At 47.5% G+C, this 22,126-nt stretch overlaps 1 protein-coding gene across 1 annotated transcript; it reads left to right on the top strand.

Moving 5' to 3' along the window:
- The first annotated feature begins 355 nt into the window (after positions 1-355).
- On the top strand, positions 356-12,583 carry LOC128693244 (uncharacterized). The gene is made up of 2 exons (XM_053782788.2): positions 356-493; positions 9,333-12,583. Exon 2 carries the CDS (start codon positions 10,076-10,078, stop codon positions 11,696-11,698), a length of 1,623 nt encoding a protein of 540 aa, XP_053638763.2. The 5' UTR covers positions 356-493; positions 9,333-10,075; the 3' UTR covers positions 11,699-12,583.
- The last annotated feature ends 9,543 nt before the right edge of the window (positions 12,584-22,126 follow it).

The following is a 22,126-nucleotide window of genomic DNA, read 5'->3' as shown; positions in this document are numbered from 1 at the left end:
CATAGTTTTAAGGCGAGGTATGATAGAGGTCATGGGGCAGGGAGAGAGAGGACCTAGTAGCAATCAGCGAAGAGGCGGGGCCAGGAGCTGTGAATCGACCCCTGCAACCACAAATAGGTGAGTACAAATAGGTGAGAACACACACACACACACACACACACACACACACACACACGCACACAGTTTTAAGACGAGGTTTGATAAAGCTCATGGAGCGGGGAGAGAGAGGGCCTAGTAGCAACCGGTGAAGAGGCGGGGCCAGGAGCTAGGACTCGACCCCTGCAACCACAAATAGGTGAGTACACTGCACACACACAAAGCGAGCAGGAAGCGTGAAAAAGTGAGTGGAGACAGTGGCAGTGAGTGTGAGGCCAGGATGAAGAGCAGGTTACCCGCACCAGTGTCTCTGTGCTACAAAACCACACACACACACACACACACACATATAGACATACATACACCTCGACACAGCCTTAACTTCGCCTCTACACCAGTGAGTCAATGATTTATCATCCTTAGTGTGCTTAATATGTATATTATAGGCTATACTGTGCGTATGATGGACGTGAAGACATACTGTATGCCTGTAATCTTAGTAGAGGGATGCAACCCCAGTAGATATTTAATACAAGGCTTCCAACCTCACCCAACAACCCAGTCTGCAAGTGTAGATACACTGAGAGGTGTATATCTCAAAGGGTATATATACTGAGAGGTGTGTATCTCAAAGTGTGTATGCAATGAATAGTGAGTGTTATTTGTAGTTTTAAGTTCATATACACCGAGAAATGTCTGTATTATCAAGGGTGTGCACACTGAGAGGAGTGTATCACAAAGGGTATATACATTGGGAGCTATATATCTTTCAGTGTATTTACAGTTATAGTTAGTGTAAAACATATTAAGGTATAATATCTTTTTTTTATACAGGGTTTGACAAGGTTAGGTTACAGATCCCTAACTTTATTGACAAGTTATTGACAAGTTAAGATTCCCTAACTTTATTGACAAGCTGAGAGCTGTTACCTACATCAGCTCATTTGAAAGCATTTTTATTGTTATGAGACATGCAAGTAGGGAACAGGACGAAGTTGGAGCCTTCTGTGGGCCAGCATTTTCATTTGATCAACTGACTTTATCTTATTGACATCATAATGCTGTACGAATGTGTTCCAGACTCAGTCATCCTGGGGATAAATGATCTCAGATGAAGTGATGTTCTGGAGAAGGGTACAGCCAGAGTGAAGTTGCTGCTTTCTGCCCGTCTTGTGGTATAGAAGCTTGCTTCTATACCACTATACCACACTTGACTCCACTATACCAGTGGAGTCAAGTGTGGTACTTTGACAATGTTGGCCTTGTACATCACAGTAAGGCCGCCATCATCCCTCCTGTGTTGAAGGCTCTGCTGAAATGACAGATCTATCCAGGATGGGTCCAGGCGAGAGATGAGACGTCTTGCTCTGTTCTCTACTCTGTCAAGCAGTCGCAGATGAGATGAGAGGCAGGCAAATCAAGAAAGTGGAGCATACTCAAGGTGTGAGCGTACTTGTACCTCATACAGAATCTTGCAACCCCCTACTATCAAGCATATGCGAGATACGTCGAAGTGCTGTAAGCTTCCTGGCTGCCTTGTTTGTGATTAACCATGTAGAGGAGTGAGGATGATTCATTACCTTTGTAACTTGCCATGATTGTGACCAGATCTACCTGGAGTTCATTACCTTTGTAACTTGCCATGACTGTGACCAGATCTACCTGGAGTTCATTACCTTTGTAACTAGTTCAGCTATCAAAACTTTGGGGCTCAGTCCCAGGACCCATTATGTACCTCTGTAACCTTTTGACTACCGCCCACAGGATGGGTATGGGGTGCATAATAAACATATTAAACTAACTTGTTTACAAGATTTACAACGTGGTTCTTCGCGGTCAGTTTGGAGTCAAATTTCACCCAAGGATATCAACGTCTCTCTCTCTCTCTCTCTCTCTCTCTCTCTCTCTCTCTCTCTCACTTTTACATAGGATTTGACAAGGTTAGGTTAAGGATCCCTAGCTTTATTGACAAGCTATTTACAGGTTAAGGATTCCTTACTTTATTGACAAGCTAAGAGCTGTTACCTACATCAGCTCATTTGAAAGCATTTTTATTGTTATGAAACATACAAGTAGGGAACAGGATGAAGTTGAAGCCATCTGTGGGCCAGCATTTTCATCTGATCAACTGACTTCATCTCTTTGGCATCATAATGCTGTACGAATGTGTTCCATACTCGAGTCATCCTGGGAATAAATGATCTCAGATGAAGTGATGTTCTGGAGAAGGGTATTGGCCTTGTACATAACAGTAAGGGCACCCACATCCCTCCTGTGTTGAAGGCTCTGCTGAAATGACAGATCTATCCAGGATTGGTCCAGGCGAGAGATGAGACGTCTTGTTTTATCTCTACTCTGTCAATCAGTCGCAGATGAAAAGGGGGGCAGGCGAACCAAGAAAGTGGGGCATACTCAAGGTGTGAGCGTACTTGTGCCTCGTACAAAATCTTGCAACCCCTGCTGTCAAGCAGATGCGAGATACGGCGAAGTTCTGTAAGCTTCCTGGCTGCCTTGTTTGCAAGATTTACAACGTGGTTCTTCATGGTCAGTTTGGAGTCAAATTTCACCCCAAGGATATCAACTTCTTTTCCAGGTGCCAACACCCTCCCATTCATCCTTACTACTGCACCAGCATTACTATCATGGTGCCTAGAGATCATCATCATTTATGTTTTCTCAGGTGCAAATGTTACTTGCCATCTCTCTCTCTCTCTCTCTCTCTCTCTCTCTCTCTGTCTCTCTGTTTTAATCATAAGCGTGAAATGCTCTCCATTCATAAGGTATCCTGCCACCGAGTATCCCCGTCATATTGTTTAAGCTTGAGGTATACTTAACATTCTCCTGGCTACCTGATACCCCAGTCTAAGAACCTGGCACATCGTGGCAACACCATCAACAATGTTAACAACTTAAATTTACTATCAACACTTACGTTAAGTTTATCAGACGGATGTTTATTTAACTTGTTCAGAGACGTGGCACTGTGCTGGTGAACACTGGCGTTGTGTTGGTGAACACTGGCGTTATGCTGGTGAACACTGGCGTTGTGCTGGTGAACACTGTCGCTGTGCTAGTAAACACTGGCGTTGTGCCGGTGAACACTGGCGTTGTGTTGGTAAACACTGGCGTTGTGCTGGTGAACACTGGCGTTGTGCTGGTGAACACTGGCGTTGTGTTGGTAAACACTGGCGTTGTGCTGGTGAACACTGTCGCTGTGCTAGTAAACACTGGCGTTGTGCCGGTGAACACTGGCGTTGTGTTGGTAAACACTGGCGTTGTGCTGGTGAACACTGGCGTTGTGCTGGTGAACACTGGCGTTGTGTTGGTAAACACTGGCGTTGTGCCGGTGAACACTGGCGTTGTGTTGGTAAACACTGGCGTTGTGCTGGTGAACACTGGCGTTGTGCTGGTGAACACTGGCGTTGTGTTGGTAAACACTGGCGTTGTGCTGGTGAATACTGGCGTTGTGCTGGTGAACACTGGCGTTGTGCTGGTGAACACTGGCGTTGTGTTGGTAAACACTGGCGTTGTGCTGGTGAACACTGGCGTTGTGCTGGTGAACACTGGCGTTGTGTTGGTAAACACTGGCGTTGTGCTGGTGAATACTGGCGTTGTGCTGGTGAACACTGGCGTTGTGCTGGTGAACACTGGCGCTGTGCTGGTGAACACTGGCGCTGTGCTGGTGAACACTAACGCTGTGCTGGTGAACACTGTACTGATGCTGAAGTTGTGAATGTGCACTTCACAGCATCATTCATCTTACAGCATCATTCGTGTTCACAGCATCATTCATCTTACAGCATCATTCGTGTTCACAGCATCATTCATCTTACAGCATCATTCGTGTTCACAGCATCATTCGTCTTACAGCATCCATTCATTTTCACAGCATCATTCATCTTCACTACTCAACTCTGAACACCAGGGAAAACTCTTATGTATTCGAGGTGTTCTCAAAATTGAGTTGTTTGTGTTGCAAACACTGACATCTCTCTCTATATTGTACACATCTGTAATTTTGTTTTTATTATTGGCGGTGTTGCTGTTCAACACTGCTGTTCAACACTCCTGTTTAACACTGCTGTTTAACACTGCTGTTTAACACTGCTGTTTAACACTGCTGTTCAACACTGCTGTTCAACACTCCTGTTTAACACTGCTGTTTAACACTGCTGTTCAACACTGCTGTTCAACACTGCTGTTCAACACTGCTGTTCAACACTGCTGTTCAACACTGCTGTTCAACACTGCTGTTCAACACTGCTGTTCAACACTGCTGTTCAACACTGCTGTTCAACACTGCTGTTTAACACTGCTGTTCAACACTCCTCTTTAACACTGCTGTTCAACACTGCTGTTCAACACTCCTGTTTAACACTGCTGTTTAACACTGCTGTTCAACACTGCTGTTCAACACTCCTGTTTAACACTGCTGTTTAACACTGCTGTTCAACACTGCTGTTCAACACTGCTGTTCAACACTGCTGTTCAACACTGCTGTTCAACACTGCTGTTCAACACTGCTGTTCAACACTGCTGTTCAACACTGCTGTTCAACACTGCTGTTCAACACTCCTGTTTAACACTGCTGTTTAACACTGCTGTTCAACACTGCTGTTTAACACTGCTGTTCAACACTGCTGTTCAACACTGCTGTTTAACACTGCTGTTCAACACTGCTGTTCAACACTGCTGTTCAACACTGCTGTTCAACACTGCTGTTCAACACTGCTGTTCAACACTGCTGTTCAACAACGGTGTCTGTAAGCCTATTATATATTTTTTGTAATTTCATGTTTTCAAGGTTCTTGTTTCACCGGCCTTAAAATAAATGATCCACACGGATTTAGTGTACGGAGGATCAAGCCTCCACCTAGCCTTGAGCTGGATGGTCCGCAAGGGTTTAACGCTTCGTAAATTATAGTCTAAAATCAACTAGGTGAGTACACACAAACCGATGCCTCAGTAAGAAATCGTTCAAGACACTGTACACAGTGTACGCCAGGCCCATACTGGAGTATGCAGCACCTGTTTGGAACCCACACCTGGTCAAGCACGTTAAGAAGTTAAAGAAAGTGCAAAGGTTTGCAACAAAGCTAGTTCCAGAGCTAAGGGTAATGTCCTACGAAGAAAGGTTAAGGGAAATCGACCTGACGGCACTGGAGGACTGGAGAGTTGGGGTGACATGATAACGACATAGAAAATACTGCGAGGAATAGATAAGGTGGACAGAGACAGGATGCTCCAGAGATGGCACATAGAAACAAGGGGTCACAATTAAAAGTTGAAGACTGAGATGAGTCAAAGGGATGTTAGGAAGTATTTCTTCAGCCACAGAATTGTTAGGAAGTGGAATAGTCTGGCGAGTGATGTAGTGGAGGCAGGAACCATACATAGTTTTAAGACTAGGTATGATAAAGCTCATGGAGCAGGGAGAGGGGGGACCTAGTAGCGGTCAGTGAAGAGGCGGGGCCAGGAGCTGAGTATCGACCCCTGGAACCACAATTAGGTGAGTATACACACACACACACACACACACACACACACACACAAGTTATAGAAAGTACAAAGGTTTGCAACAAGGCTAGTCCCAGAGCTCAGGGGAATGTCGTACGAGGAAAGGTTGAGGGAAATCGGACTGACGACACTGGAGGACAGAAGGGTCAGGGGAGACATGATAACGACATACAGGATACTGCGGGGAATAGACAAGGTGGACAGAGATAGGATGTTCCAGAGAGGGGACACAGGGACAAGGGGTCACAACTGGAAGCTGAAGACTCAGACGAGTCACAGGGACGTTAGGAAGTATTTCTTCAGTCATAGAGTTGTCAGCAAGTGGAATAGCCTAGCAAGTGAAGTAGTGGAGGCAGGAACCATACATAGTTTTAAGAAGAGGTATGACAAAGCTCAGGAAGCAGAGAGAGAGAGGATCCAGTAGCGATCAGTGAAGAGGCGGGGCCAGGAGCTGAGTCTCGACCCCTGCAACCACAATTAGGTGAGTACAATTAGGTGAGTACACACACACACACACACACACACACACACACACACACACACACACACACACACACACACGCACACGCACTCATATACAACAGGCCTAGTGTCGAATCGACATGTGCCGTGGACAAAATGGTAACTAACTAACAGAATCCATACATAACTGTAAGAATATGTATAATAGGGCTCAGACAGCCAGGAGTGTGTAACATAACAGGTGCTACACCTCTCTGTCAAGTGCAAGAAATCACTGCCACCATCTTTTCATCAATATTCAACAACTCAAAATACTCCCTCCATCTTTCCACCCTATTCCTACACCAACCCTCCTGCACCCACCCTCCTGCACCCACCCTCCTACACCCACCCTCCTACACCCACCCTCCTACACCCACCCTTCTACACCCACCCTCCTACACCCACCCTCCAGCACCCGCCCACCTACACCCACCCTCCTACACCCACCCTCCTACACCCACCCTCCTACACCCACCCTTCTACACCCACCCTCCTACACCCACCCTCCAGTACCCGCCCACCTACACCCAGAAACTTTTGGTGTGCACCGTAACTCTGCTTTCTTGAATGTAACCCATACCTCCTCTACCCCTTCCTTATTACCTGTACTCTCTGTTGCATACATTTCTTTCAATATTTGCTTGTATCTTGCTCTATCTCCTTTAATTTACAAACTTTCACTTCTCTTATACCCACTGATGACATTCTTCTTGTTACTCATAATAATGATGTGATTATTTGTTACCCCCTCATTATCACTTGCTCTGGCACTCCAAACTTACCTACCACATCCTCTACAACAGTTTCTCCTACTTTAACATTTATGTCCCTCATACATTTATTTTCTCCCTTGGTTCAAAACTCCCTAAACACTCACTTAACACCTCCCAAAGTCTCTCTCTCTCTCTCTCTCTCTCTCTCTCTCTCTCTCTCTCTCTCTCTCTCTCTCTCTCTCTCTCTCTTTTATACTTCTCTCTTCCCCAAATGTATAAACACATACCCTTATTTACTTCTCACATCTCACTCATATAATTCTATATCTTTTCCATAACTGATGCACCTGACTTAATCTCATTTACACCTCCCCAGTGAAATTCTGCTGGCGCCCTTCAGTTTTGTTTCTGTTAGAGCAGGACGTACAGCTTTATTCATTCATAACTTCAACAATCATTTCTGTCCTCACAATCTTACTACATTTATAAGCATTCAAATAATCCGCTTTTAAAATTTTCTCCTTTGTCGTGTTAGTGATTCATACAGAAGAGGTTATTAGCCCTTTGTTCTAGGCATTTTAGTCGTTTTTTATGACACACATGACTTACAGATGAAGAATTTTCACCCATATCCCCATGGACATGAAAGGAGTATAGGGGGAAGGGGGTTAGAAGGATTTAACCATGCAAATATTTGGAAAGTCTGTCTTCAGAGTTCTCTACACGCATCATGGATAAATGATTGTTATTATATCAAGAATCCGGCGTAAAATCCGTAAATACCATAGAGAATGAAGGAGAGAGCCATAAAAGCTCAGTTATAGAAGAGGGAGACTCGCTGGTTTGTAGTACTTCATATCCGGTTGAGATATGAGATTTCATGGTATCTACTCCACGGAAAACCCTCTTCCCTTGCTACTACACTTAACACTACTTTGCTACATGTAACAAAGTAATGTAACTGCAGACCTGGATTACCTTTCCGTGATATTATATATATATATATATATATATATATATATATATATATATATATATATATATATATATATATATATATGCAAAACAACCACTCTGAAAGAATAGAGAAATTCCAAGCGCTTTCGTGACTACTCACATTATCAAGGAACTATGACATAGTTCCTTGATAATGTGAGTAGTCACGAAAGCGCTTGGAATTTCTCTATTCTTTCAGAGTGGTTGTTTTGCATATTTTGAAATCACCTGTTTACATGTGTGTGTGTGTGTGTGTGTGTGTGTGTGTGTGTGTGTGTGTGTGTGTGTGTGTGTGTGTGTGTGTGTGTGTGTGTGTGTGTGGGTGTGTGTGAGGGTGTGTGTGTGTGTGTGTGTGTGTGTGTGTGTGTGTGTGTGTGTGTGTGTGTGTGTGTGTGTGTGTGCGTGCGTGTGTGTGGGTGTGTGTGAGGGTGTGTGTGCGGGTGTGTGTGAGGGTGTGTGTGCGTGTGTGTGCGTGTGTGTGTGTGTGTGTGTGTGTGTGTGCGTGTGTGGGTGTGTGTGTGCGTGTGTGGGTGTGTGTGTGCGTGTGTGGGTGTGTGTGTGTGTGTGTGTGTGGGTGTGTGTGAGGGTGTGTGTGTGGGTGTGTGTGAGGGTGTGTGTGTGTGGGTGTTGGTGTGTGTGTGTGTGGGTGTGTGTGTGTGGGTGTGCGTCCTTGTGTGTATGCATATATTTGTACGCTCGTGTGCACATGTCCGTGCGTGCGCCCTCGTGTGTGTATGTGCGCGCGCGCTCGTGTGGGTGTATGATCCACTTAATATTTGTATTTATAACTCATTACAATTGTGACCAGGTATGGACGTATCAGTGGTTCATTACTTTGTAATTTGTTCATGACTGTAACCATGTATAGGAGTGAAGCTGATTCATTACCTCTGTAACTTGCCATGATTAGTGACCAGATCTACCTGGAGTTCATTACCTTTGTGACTAGTTCAGCTATCATAACTTTGGGGTCCAGTCCCTGGACCAATTATGTACCTCTGTAATCTTTTGACTACCGCCCACAGGATGGGTATGGGGTGCATAATAAACATATTAAACTAACTAACTAAACTACTGTGATCTTATTGCATATATATATATATATATATATATATATATATATATATATATATATATATATATATATATATATATATATATATATATATATATATATATATATATATATATATATATATTCTCACCAAAATTTTTTGATGAAGGTTCTACTCTTTAGCTCTCCCTTTGCACTCTTTTAACCTCTCTTTTACTCTTCATATACTCCTCCCTCCGTATATCATTTCTGCATTGTAAAAACCATTCGAACTCTAACTTGTTCTCCCTTACCGCCCTCTTTGCCTCGTCATTCCAATAATCGCTCTTCTTCCCTCCTGCACCCACCTTCCTATACCTACTAACTTCTACTATACGCCGTAACTCTGCAGCCATGAATCCAACCCATACACATACATACATAATTAAAACAAATATTTTCCTTTTTTTCAGATATGAGTGATTGTCATCGCGGAGCGTTGAAATTAAAGGAAAAAATTATTGAAACAACTGAAGACACAACAAAGACATTTTGAGAGACATAGTTCTAAAATGAATTTAAAAATCGCACAAAAACAAAGCAGGCAACAATGACTGAAAAAAAATGCACACAGTTTAAAAACTGTCGACAAAGTGAATATGTGTAAAATCAATCAGGAGAAAAATTTGCAATATGAAAATCGGTGTGAATAAAAAAGTGCATACATATCCCCGCTATGAAAGCAAAAAGAACAGATAAGGAATATCATGACTAAGATACGTGAAACAAGGATTTCCTGCCGCACAAGCAAGTGAACTGTGTAAATATATTGATAAACAAATGGGAAATAAGCACAAGACATCAACAAACTTTATATGATAAACAGCAGAGACTGTGATGATAATGATTCGAAAAGAGTCTCTTGATAGAAGGTAGTTTAAAGAATGAATTATGTTGATAGTAAATCAATGAAATAATTTGACAATATGACAGTACTACAAGAGAGACGAATAAATTAAGCAACTGCCGGGGAGGCCAAAGAAAATCTATCTTAAGAGCGTTTGTGATAATTATTATATTTATATGAAACGGTGAACTGTGCATTATTCACCGACAGGAGTAACGGCGGTTCGAGCCTCTGTCTGTTAGTAGGGAGACAAACTCCTCAACACAAACAGTTTTTCCCAAGTGAAAGCAGTGAGTGGATGAGGACAAGATGTGTGAAACATTATTGACTATGGGAATGGTGCAGTATGAGGCTGGAGGGGGTAGAAAGGTGCTGGTGGAGGGTGAGAAAGAGGATTTGCTGTCGAAGCTTCGACAGCTGCCACACACCCTCATTGAGTGTCAAAGTAGGATGGATCGCCTCGACAGATACATCCAACACGTCCATACTCTTCCCGGAAATATCACCTTTTTCCAAACGCGCCTTGGAAACCAGGAGGATCTGAAAGACATTTTCGACCGTCAGACGCACCCTGGAAAAGTTCTTGGGCACCAGGAGGTCCTCCGGGACGTCTTGAGACCTCAAATGCATTCGGAAAATGCACATAGATACCAGATGGACTTCTCTGGAGATGCCTGTGGAACTTACGTACACCATGGGAAAGCCCTTGGCTCTCAGGAACGCTCTGAAGATGCTCTTGGACGCCATATTGATCTTGGTAAAGCCCTCGAACCTCAAACAGATTTTGAAGATAAAGCCGTCGGACACCAAATACATCCTGAAGATGCCTTCGCACCCCTGACATACCCAGGGGACGCTCATGGTACTCAGGCACACCCTGGAGATTTCGTAGAACTCCAAACACACCTGAAGTACCCTCAACAGTTAGACACAAGCTCTGATGAGGTAATTATGCATTCTAAAAGTCTTCACAGCAATACTGATTGTGTCCATGCTGTGCAGCTGCCTCAAACGGTTACTGAATCGCCTACTCAAACTGCAAGTACTGGCCCTGTTGATTTTATTTCAGCATCTCTGAAGCCTGTCAGTCTCAGTTCTGATGAAGACCAACAAAAACCGACAATGGAAGAAAAAAAAGATGAGGAGATAGAAAGCCAAAAAAGCACTAAGGTAATGCGTAAAGCTTCGATGCTAGAAGTGAAAGAGGCTGAAGAACATCAGTTGGAGATGAAGTGGACTGTAATAGACAGAGAGCTGACGGACACCTCAGAGGATATAAATAACGAAGCTGAGGGAGATGTCGCAAATGGAACTGGAAGTGAATATGATAATAGGACACATGTTAGGACACACGAGGCCTGGGTAAGAAGACGTAAAACGCTGGAAAGACAACCGAATATAGACTATGAATTAATGAAAAGCATCAGCGATCAGGTGACAAACTCAAATTCAGATGATCATCCCTTGCCAGGAGCATCACAAAGAGACTGTCGCTATGGAGAACACACAGAATCACTTGGAAGGATAACAGCGAATCTTATTGGTGGTAGTGAAGGAGCGGAAGAAACCTGTAAAAATGCTGACGTTCTACTAGATGAGGTGCAGAGGAATAGCTTGATGAGGGACGATGCTTCCACCCTTCCGCCCACTACAATGTCCTCTAATGGTTCATGTTCTTACCCCGCCCCGAAGTTTTCTCCCCATATGCACCCAGGGGCAACAGAGTCTTTTATCAAAATAGGAAGCGACTCAAGTTCGACACACGTTATTCTCCGAGGGGTGACCTCGCAGGACCTTAAACACACACTAGTCCTAGTCATTGTGATTTTCTTTCTGATGTTTGGCCTGCTGTTCCTTGCTTGCTGCCTCCTGCTGGTGGTTCCCGTCGTCACCGTTTCTGTAAGGACCTTGGGAGGACCCGCTGCTTTCTAGGACGCTGTAATACTCTTCAGTTTCAGGAGGAGCACGAAAAATAAAACAAGGAATGAAGAAAAAAAGGGCCGCTGTATGTAAGAAAAGGACCCTTTATGGAGCTAATATGGATTTTTTCATGAAGGAAAGGCACCCTATATGACAGAAAAAGACCCTGCGTTAAGGGAAAAGGAAACTTTATGAAAGAAAATGCCCCTTATGAAACTTAAAAAAAAAAAAGAATTTTTTTTAAAGGATGGGTCTCTTTATTGGAAGAAATAGGCTTTTCATAATAGGAAAAGGGCAATGTAAGAAAGAATAGGCACATTATTATCCTCATTAGGGTTTTTTCATAAAGGAAAAGGACCCCTTATAAAGGAAAATGGTTCATTAAAAGAAAAACGACAAACTATTAAGAAAAGATATCTGCTGTGGGGGACAACTGCTCATTAGGAAGGACAGAAATGTGCGACCTCGGGATTGAAGTGTAATTTCAAGACAGTCACTTTTGCAGGACAAGATTTTGTCGGGACCACGTTTTATCAGATCATCGATAAAGCTCTATACAGAGTGGAAATATGACTTCATAAAGCTCTACACAGAACGAAACATGACGATAAAAGGGATACACAGAGTGAAGCTATGTGATATAGCTCTACATAGCGAAGTACTGTGATAACCCTCTGCACAGAGCGCAGCACGATTTGATAAACCTCTGCACAGAGCAAAACACTGACTTGATAAAGCTCGACACAGCGATATGATGTCCTATTAAAAGCCTGTTCTATAACTTTGTTGACCGCGTTACAGTGGGCAGGCAGAGTACACTGGTCGGATCCCGGCTCATTTCAATCTTCTCTTACTTGTGAGTCCAGCTGACATAAAATTACACAGTTTTGAATATAATGTATTGTTTCATTTATGAACCCCCCTCCCCCCCTTAAAAAAGAAAAAAATGTTTATTAAATCTGCCATCAAATATACTCGTATAAGGAGAAGAGTGGTAGTACGTGTTCGTTTGGCTGAGGGACTGATCACCTCGAAGTGATTAGTATCCAGTAGTATTCTCAGAAATGGACTGATAAAGCCACTGATTGGAGAAACGTCTCTGCAGTTCAGTAAGCTTTATTTCACAACATGCAGCACATTATAAACAAGTATGACATGTTGCATATAACATAGCAAAATACATACATAAATTACTACTACACTAGGCGTTCCTCAGCTGTTCATAGGTTAATGAACATAATTTCTTGTGGTCTCATGTATCCGGCTTATCCAAGGCGTTATTTAATTTAATATCTTATTTATGCACCCCATACCCATCCTGCGGCGGTAGTCAGAATAATACAGAGGCACATAATGGGCCCCAGGACTGTATTTAATGACCTAGGTATTTCTTATTGTTATTTGAGGACCATAGCCCTGTAAATGGTGACCCCGATCCCTGAAAATGGTGATCCCAGGCTCTGAGAATGGTGACCCCAGGCTCTGAGAATGGTGACCCCAGGTTCGGAGAATGGTGACCCCGACCCCTGAGAATGGTGACCCCAAACCTTGTAAATAACGAATTCGTAAGCAACGTCATCTTCTGTAACGCGAATGGGAACTATAACCCATGGGAGGTCATGGAAGGGTCTGATGGGGTCGGGGTCGTGGGGGGTACGTGGGCATGGGGGGGTTGCGGGGGAGGTATTCAAGATGAACGACAACCTGTCACAGAAAGACACGACATTTTTCTGGCTTGAGGTAAATCAATACAAGGTTACTGCTTGAGGGAGGAATGTGGTAAGTCTACGAACACGCACGCTCTCGAACACGCACGCTCTCGAACACGCACGCCCAGACACTCGCTTACGGGACACTCACGTGCCCAGCTCCGTGCTAATCACAACCTTGCTTTGAAATATACAAGGGACACGTCGATACGATACTCCTGTGTCGGCCAGACTCACTGTTCCACCACTTCCCCACTAGACGAGCATAGGATAGGTTATCCTAAGGATAGGAAAGGATAGGCCACTCCCAAGTAATGACAATTCCTATTCTCCTGGAAGTATATCTTAAAGAAACTTAAAAAGTTCCCATACCTGACTCCTCCTCCACAGTTCTCTCCTACCAAACACCTCTCTCCTCCCCCAACCCCTCTCTCCTTATCCCCCACTCCAGCTTCTGAGGGTTCCTTCCAGCATAATAATAATAATAATAATAATAATAACAATAATAATAATAATAATAATAATAATAATAATAATAATAATAATAATAATAATAATAATAATAATAATAATAATAATAATAATAATAATAATAATAATAATAATAATAATAATAATAACAATAATAATAATAATAATAATAATAATAATAATAATAATAATAATAATAATAATAATAATAATAATAGTATCTTTATTTACTACAAGTACATGTACAAGGTACACAGACCATAGCTGACATCAATGACATACTACTATATAGAAAGCCGCTTGTTATGCAGAGCATTTCGGGCAAATTAAGTCAGTTTTGTCCCAGGATGCGACCCACACCGGTCCACTAACACCCAAGTTTACTGTTGGGTGAATATAGACAACCGGTGTAAAGAAACACGCCCAATGTTACTACCCTCGCTGGGAATCGAACCCAGACCCTCGACGTGTGAAGCGAGAGCTTTAGCCTATCTCGTATACAGGAGAAATTACAATTTTATGACGATATCTTCATCATCCCAGAGCGGCGACAAGAGTCAATTTATACAGAAGAAAGAGGAAAGAGGAAGCAGAGAAATGTGGACGTCATGAGATATCTAACTACATGCAGAAACGACTCCAGAAATTGCAATGACACGAGTTTTGCGACTCACTCGCCGCGAGTTCAATCCCCACCTGTACCTTAGCTTGGTTTACATGCATATACGTCAGTAGATACATGTAATATGTGTTAAAAATAATAACGTTAGTAGATAACAGTTCAGAGCCTTCTTTCCCTCCACACATCCTCGCTCCTCCCCAACACGTTCCTCCTTCATCCCACACATCTCCCTCCTCCCCCACAGGTTCCTCCTTCACCCCACACACCTCCCTCCTCCACCACACGTTCCTCCTTCTTCCCACACACCTCCCTCATCCCCCACACGTTTCTCCTTCAACCCACACACCTCCCTCCTCCACCACACGTTCCTCCTTCACCCCACACACCTCCCTCATCCCCCACACGTTTCTCCTTCACCCCACACACCTCCCTCCTCCACCACACGTTCCTCCTTCACCCCACACACCTCCCTCCTCCACCACACGTTCCTCCTTCATCCCACACACCTCCCTCCTCCCCAACACGTTCCTCCTTCACCCCACAAACCTCCCTCCTCCACCACACGTTCCTCCTTCTTCCCACACACCTCCCTCATCCCCCACACGTTTCTCCTTCACCCCACACACCTCCCTCCTCCACCACACGTTCCTCCTTCACCCCACACACCTCCCTCATCCCCCACACGTTCCTCCTTCATCCCACACACCTCCCTCCTCCACCACACGTTCCTCCTTCATCCCACACACCTCCCTCCTCCCCCACACATCCCTCCTTCACCCCACACACCTCCCCCTCATTCCCCACTACCCCCCAGTCTGGGTCAATTCACTTGTCATAATGAACCGGAATCCTGCACTGCACCACCTCCCCCACCACTTCCCCAGCCACCTCCCCCACCACTTCCCCAGCCACCTCCCCCACCACTTCCCCAGCCACCTCACCCACCACTTCCCCCGCCACCTCCCCCACCACTTCCCCCGCCACCTCCCCCACCACTTCCCCCGCCACCTCCCCCACCACTTCCCCCGCCATCTCCCCCACCACTTCCCCCGCCACCTCCCTCACCACTTCCCCCACATCCTCCCCCATCACTTCCCCCGCCACCTCCCTCACCACTTCCCCCACATCCTCTCCCACCACTTCCTTTACATCCTCCCCACCACTTCCCCCGCCACCTCCCCACCACTTCCCCCGCCACCTCCCTCACCACTTCCCCCACATCCTCCCCATCACTTCCCCCGCCACCTCCCTCACCACTTCCCCCACATCCTCTCCCACCACTTCCTTTACATCCTCCCCACCACTTCCCCCACATCCTCCCCACCACTTCCCCCACATCCGCCCCCCCACGTCCCCCACATCCTCTCCCACCACTTCCTCCACATCCTCCCCACCACTTCCCCCACATCCTCCCCACCACTTCCCCCACATCCTCCCCACCACTTCCCCCACATCCTCTCCCACCACTTCCTTTACATCCTCCCCACCATTTCCCCCACATCCTCCCCACCACTTCCCCCACCTCCTCCCCACCACTTACCCCACATCCTCTCCCACCACTTCCTCCACATCCTCCCCACCACTTCCCCCACAACCACCCCCCCCCTTCCCCCACATCCTCTCCCAACACTTCCTCCACATCCTCCCCACCACTTCCCCACATCCTCCCCACCACTTCCCCCACATCCTCCCCACCACTTCCCCCACATCCTCCCCACCACTTTTCCCACATCCTCCCCCATTACTTCCCCCACATCCTCCCCACCACTTCCCCCACATCCTCCCCCACCACTTTCCCCACATCCTCCCCATCACTTCCCCCACAACCTCCCCATTACTTCCCCCACATCCTCCCCACCACTTCCCCCACATCCTCCCCCACCACTTTCCCCACATCCTCCCCATTACTTCCCCACATCCTCCCCATCACTTCCCCCACATCCTCCCCACCACTTCCCCAACATCCTCCCCACCACTTCCCCCACAACCTCCCCACCACTTCCCCACATCCTCCCCACCACTTCCCCCACATCCTCCCTACCACTTCCCCCCACATCCTCCCCATCACTTCCCCGACATCCTCCCCACCACATCCCCCACAACCACCCCACCACTTCTCCCACATCCTCCCCACCACTTCCCCCAAATCCTCCCCACCACTTCCCCCAAATCCTCCCCACCACTTCCCCCACATCCTCTCCCACCACTTCCTCCACATCCTCCCCATCACTTCCAACACATCCTCCCCACCACTTCCTCCACATCCTCCCCACCACTTCCCCCACATCCTCTCCCACCACTTCCTCCACATCCTCCCCGCCACTTCCCCCACATCCTCCCCACCACTTTTCCCACATCCTCCCCCATTACTTCCCCCACATCCTCCCCACCACTTCCCCCACATCCTCCCCCACCACTTTCCCCACATCCTCCCCATCACTTCCCCCACATCCTCCCCCATTACTTCCCCCACATCCTCCCCACCACTTCCCCCACATCCTCCCCCACCACTTTCCCCACATCCTCCCCCATTACTTCCCCCACATCCTCCCCACCACTTCCCCCACATCCTCCCCACCACTTCCCCAACATCCTCCCCACCACTTCCCCCCCAACCTCCCCACCACTTCCCCACATCCTCCCCACCACTTCCCCCACATCCTCCCTACCACTTCCCCCCACATCCTCCCCATCACTTCCCCGACATCCTCCCCACCACTTCCCCCACATCCTCTCCCACCACTTCCTCCACATCCTCCCCGCCACTTAGCCCACATCCTCCCCACCACTTTTCCCACATCCTCCCCCATTACTTCCCCCACATCCTCCCCACCACTTCCCCCACATCCTCCCCCACCACTTTCCCCACATCCTCCCCATCACTTCCCCCACATCCTCCCCACCACTTCCCCCACATCTTCCCCACCACTTCCCCCACATCCTCCCCACCACTTACCCCACATCCTCCCCCACCACTTTCCCCACATCCTCCCCCATTACTTTCCCCACATCCTCCCCACTACTTCCCCCACATCCTCCCCCACCACTTCCCCACATCCTCCCCCACCACTTCCCCCACATCCTCCCCCACCACTTCGCCCACATCCTCTCCATCACTTCCCCCACATCCTCCCCACCACTTCCCCCACATCCTCCCCACCACTTCCCCCACATCCTCCCCACCACTTCCCCCACATCCTCCTCCACCACATCCCCCACATCCTCCCCCACCACTCCCCCCACATCCTCCATACCACTTACCTCACATCCTCCCCCACCACTTCCCCCACATCCTCCCCACCACTTCCCTCATATCCTCCCCATCACTTCCCCCACATCCTCCCCACCACTTCCTCACATCCTCCCCACCACTTCCCCCACATCATCCCCACCACTTCCCTCATATCCTCCCCATCACTTCCCCCACATCCTCCCCACCACTTCTCCCACATCCTCCCCACCACTTCCCCACATCCTCCCCCAACACTTTCCCCACATCCTCCCCATCACTTCCCCCACATCCTCCCCATCACTTCCCCCACATCCTCCCCACCACTTCCCCACATCCTCCCCCACCACTTTCCCCACATCCTCCCCACCACTTCCCCCGCCACCTCCCCCATCACTTCCCCAGAACTACCCAGCCTCATCCTTGAGGGTTCTTAATGCTGGTAAGTGGCTTTTGATCCGAGGAACTGGAATTGCCCTCCCCTATCTTAGATCGAATTTGAATGCCTCCCATTCCCCACGTGCTATGACTCCTACAGGTTTAGCGCTTATCCGTGAATAAAATGGAAAATCCTCATCTTTATAGTTATCCACATCTATAGATATCCACATCCACATCTATAGTTATCCATATTTATATAATTATCAACATCTCTAGTTATCCACATCTACAGTTATCTAATCTATATAGATATCTATATCTACTGTTATCCACATATATAGTTATTCATATCTATAAAGTTATCCACATCTACATAGTTACACATATACATTGCTATCCGCATTTATAGCCCCACTCCATAAAGGTGGCAGCAAAGCATTAGCTAAGAACTATAGACCAATAGCTCTGACGTCCCACATCATAAAAATCTTTGAAAGAGTGCTAAGAAGCAGGATTGCAAATCACCTGGATTCCCAAAATCTGCACAATCCAGGACAACATGGGTTCAGGGCAGGTCGCTCCTGCCTCTTACAACTACTGGATCACTATGACATGGCCTTGGATGCACTGGAAGAAAATCAGAATGCAGATGTAATATACACAGACTTTGCAAAAGCATTTGACAAATGCGATCATGGCGTAATAGCCCATAAAATACGTGCTAAAGGAATAACTGGGAAAGTGGAGAGATGGATCTTCAACTTCCTAACAAATCGAACACAAAGAGTAGTGATCAACAGAGTTAAATCGGAGGCTGCCATAGTGAAGAGCTCTGTTCCACAAGGCACAGTACTCGCCCCCATCTTATTCCTTATCCTCATATCAGACATAGACAGAGATATACATCACAGCACCGTATCATCCTTTGCGGATGATACTAGGATCTGCATGAGGCTGTCCTCTGCTGAGGACGCGGTTAACCTCCAATAAGATATAAACAAAGTTTTCCAGTGGGCAACGGTAAACAATATGATGTTCAATGAGGACGAATTCCAACTACTCCGTTATGGAAAACTTGAGGAGATAATAACTAGATAGAGTATACTACAGACTCTGGCCATATAATAGAGCGGAAAAATAATGTAAGGGACCTGGGAGTAGTAATGTCTGAGGATCTCACTTTCAAGGATCACAACAGTGCCACGATCGCACGTGCAAAGAAAATGATAGGATGGATAATGAGAACGTTCAAAACGAGAGATGCCAAGCCAATGATGATCCTTTTCAAATCACTTGTTCTTTCTAGGCTGGAATACTGCTGTACATTAACATCTCCATTCAAAGCAGGTGAAATCGCAGATCTAGAGAGTGTACAGAGATCCTTTACTGCACGTATAAACTCTGTCAAGCACCTTAACTACTGGGAACGCTTGGAAGCACTTGACTTGTACTCGTTGGAACGCAGGAGGGAGAGATATATCATAATCTACACTTGGAAAATCTTGGAAGGAATGGTCCCAAATCTGCACACAGAAATCACTCCCTACAAAAGTAAAAGACTGGGCAGGCGATGCAAAATGCCCCCAATAAAAAGTAGGGGCGCCATTGGTACACTAAGGAAAAACACCATAAGTGTCCGGGACCCAAGATTGTTCAACAGCCTCCCATCAAGCATTAGGGGAATTGCCAATAAACCCCTGGCTGCCTTCAAGAGAGAGCTGGACAGATACCTAAAGTCAGTGCCGGATCAGCCGGGCTGTGGTTCGTACGCTGGACTGCGTGCGGCCAGCAGTAACAGCCTAGTTGATCAGGCCCTGATCCATTGGAAGGCCTGGTCATGGGCCGGGCCGCGGGGGCGTTGATCCCCGGAATAACCTCCAGGTAACCTCCAGGTATCTATATCTATAAAGTTATCCATATTTGTTTAGTTATCCATATCTATATAGTTGGGTCAGGATTACACTCGTACCTCAACACCTGCGTGTGTTGTTCTAACTTCACGGACGGAGGATCAAGCCTCCAGCACGGACGGAGGATCAAGCCTCCAGCACGGACGGAGGATCAAGCCTCCAGCACGGACGGAGGATCAAGCCTCCAGCACGGATGGAGGATCAAGCCTCCAGCACGGACGGAGGATCAAGCCTCCAGCACGGACGGAGGATCAAGCCTCCAGCACGGACGGAGGATCAAGCCTCCAGCACGGACGGAGGATCAAGCCTCCAGCACCGAGGAAGGATCAGTCATCCAGCACGGACGGAGGATCAAGCCTCCAGCACGGACGGAGGATCAAGCCTCCAGCACGGACGGAGGATCAAGCCTCCAGCACCGAGGAAGGATCAGTCATCCAGCACGGACGGAGGATCAAGCCTCCAGCACCGAGGAAGGATCAATCATCCAGCACGGACGGAGGATCAAGCCTCCAGCACCGAGGAAGGATCAATCATCCAGCACGGACGGAGGATCAAGCCTCCAGCACCGAGGAAGGATCAATCATCCAGCACGGACGGAGGATCAAGCCTCCAGCACCAAGGAAGGATCAATCATCCAGCACGGACGGAGGATCAAGCCTCCAGCACCAAGGAAGGATCAATCATCCAGCACGGACGGAGGATCAAGACTCCAGCACCGAGGAAGGATCAATCATCCAGCACGGACGGAGGATCAAGCCTCCACCACCAAGGAAGGATCAATCATCCAGCACGGACGGAGGATCAAGCCTCCAGCACCGAGGAAGGATCAATCATCCAGCACGGACGGAGGATCAAGCCTCCAGCACCAAGGAAGGATCAATCATCCAGCACGGACGGAGGATCAAGCCTCCAGCACCGAGGAAGGATCAGTCATCCAGCACGGACGGAGGATCAAGCCTCCAGCACCGAGGAAGGATCAGTCATCCAGCACGGACGGAGGATCAAGCCTCCAGCACCGAGGAAGGATCAATCATCCAGCACGGACGGAGGATCAAGCCTCCAGCACCGAGGAAGGATCAATCATCCAGCACGGACGGAGGATCAAGCCTCCAGCACCGAGGAAGGATCAATCATCCAGCACGGACGGAGGATCAAGCCTCCAGCACCGAGGAAGGATCAATCATCCAGCACGGACGGAGGATCAAGCCTCCAGCACCGAGGAAGGATCAATCATCCAGCACGGACGGAGGATCAAGCCTCCACCACCAAGGAAGGATCAATCATCCAGCACGGACGGAGGATCAAGCCTCCAGCACCGAGGAAGGATCAATCATCCAGCACGGACGGAGGATCAAGCCTCCAGCACCAAGGAAGGATCAATCATCCAGCACGGACGGAGGATCAAGCCTCCAGCACCGAGGAAGGATCAATCATCCAGCACGGACGGAAGATCAAGCCTCCAGCACCGAGGAAGGATCAATCATCCAGCACGGACGGAGGATCAAGCCTCCAGCACCGAGGAAGGATCAATCATCCAGCACGGACGGAGGATCAAGCCTCCACCACCAAGGAAGGATCAATCATCCAGCACGGACGGAGGATCAAGCCTCCAGCACCGAGGAAGGATCAATCATCCAGCACGGACGGAGGATCAAGCCTCCAGCACCGAGGAAGGATCAGTCATCCAGCACGGACGGAGGATCAAGCCTCCAGCACCGAGGAAGGATCAATCATCCAGCACGGACGGAGGATCAAGCCTCCAGCACCGAGGAAGGATCAATCATCCAGCACGGACGGAGGATCAAGCCTCCAGCACCGAGGAAGGATCAATCATCCAGCACGGACGGAGGATCAAGCCTCCAGCACCAAGGAAGGATCAATCATCCAGCACGGACGGAGGATCAAGCCTCCAGCACCGAGGAAGGATCAATCATCCAGCACGGACGGAGGATCAAGCCTCCAGCACCGAGGAAGGATCAATCATCCAGCACGGACGGAGGATCAAGCCTCCAGCACCGAGGAAGGATCAATCATCCAGCACGGACGGAGGATCAAGCCTCCAGCACCAAGGAAGGATCAATCATCCAGCACGGACGGAGGATCAAGCCTCCAGCACCG

Source organism: Cherax quadricarinatus, chromosome 28, assembly GCF_038502225.1.
Source record: "Cherax quadricarinatus isolate ZL_2023a chromosome 28, ASM3850222v1, whole genome shotgun sequence".
In the NCBI taxonomy this organism is placed as follows: Eukaryota; Metazoa; Arthropoda; class Malacostraca; order Decapoda; family Parastacidae; genus Cherax; species Cherax quadricarinatus.
Note: the sequence above shows the minus strand (reverse complement) of the source record. Positions and strands in the feature narration are given on the sequence as shown.

Bases quoted from the DNA above. Each gene is read 5' to 3' on its own strand.
- LOC128693244 (XM_053782788.2), top strand. From the start codon at position 10,076: ATGTGTGAAACATTATTGACTATGGGAATGGTGCAGTATGAGGCTGGA.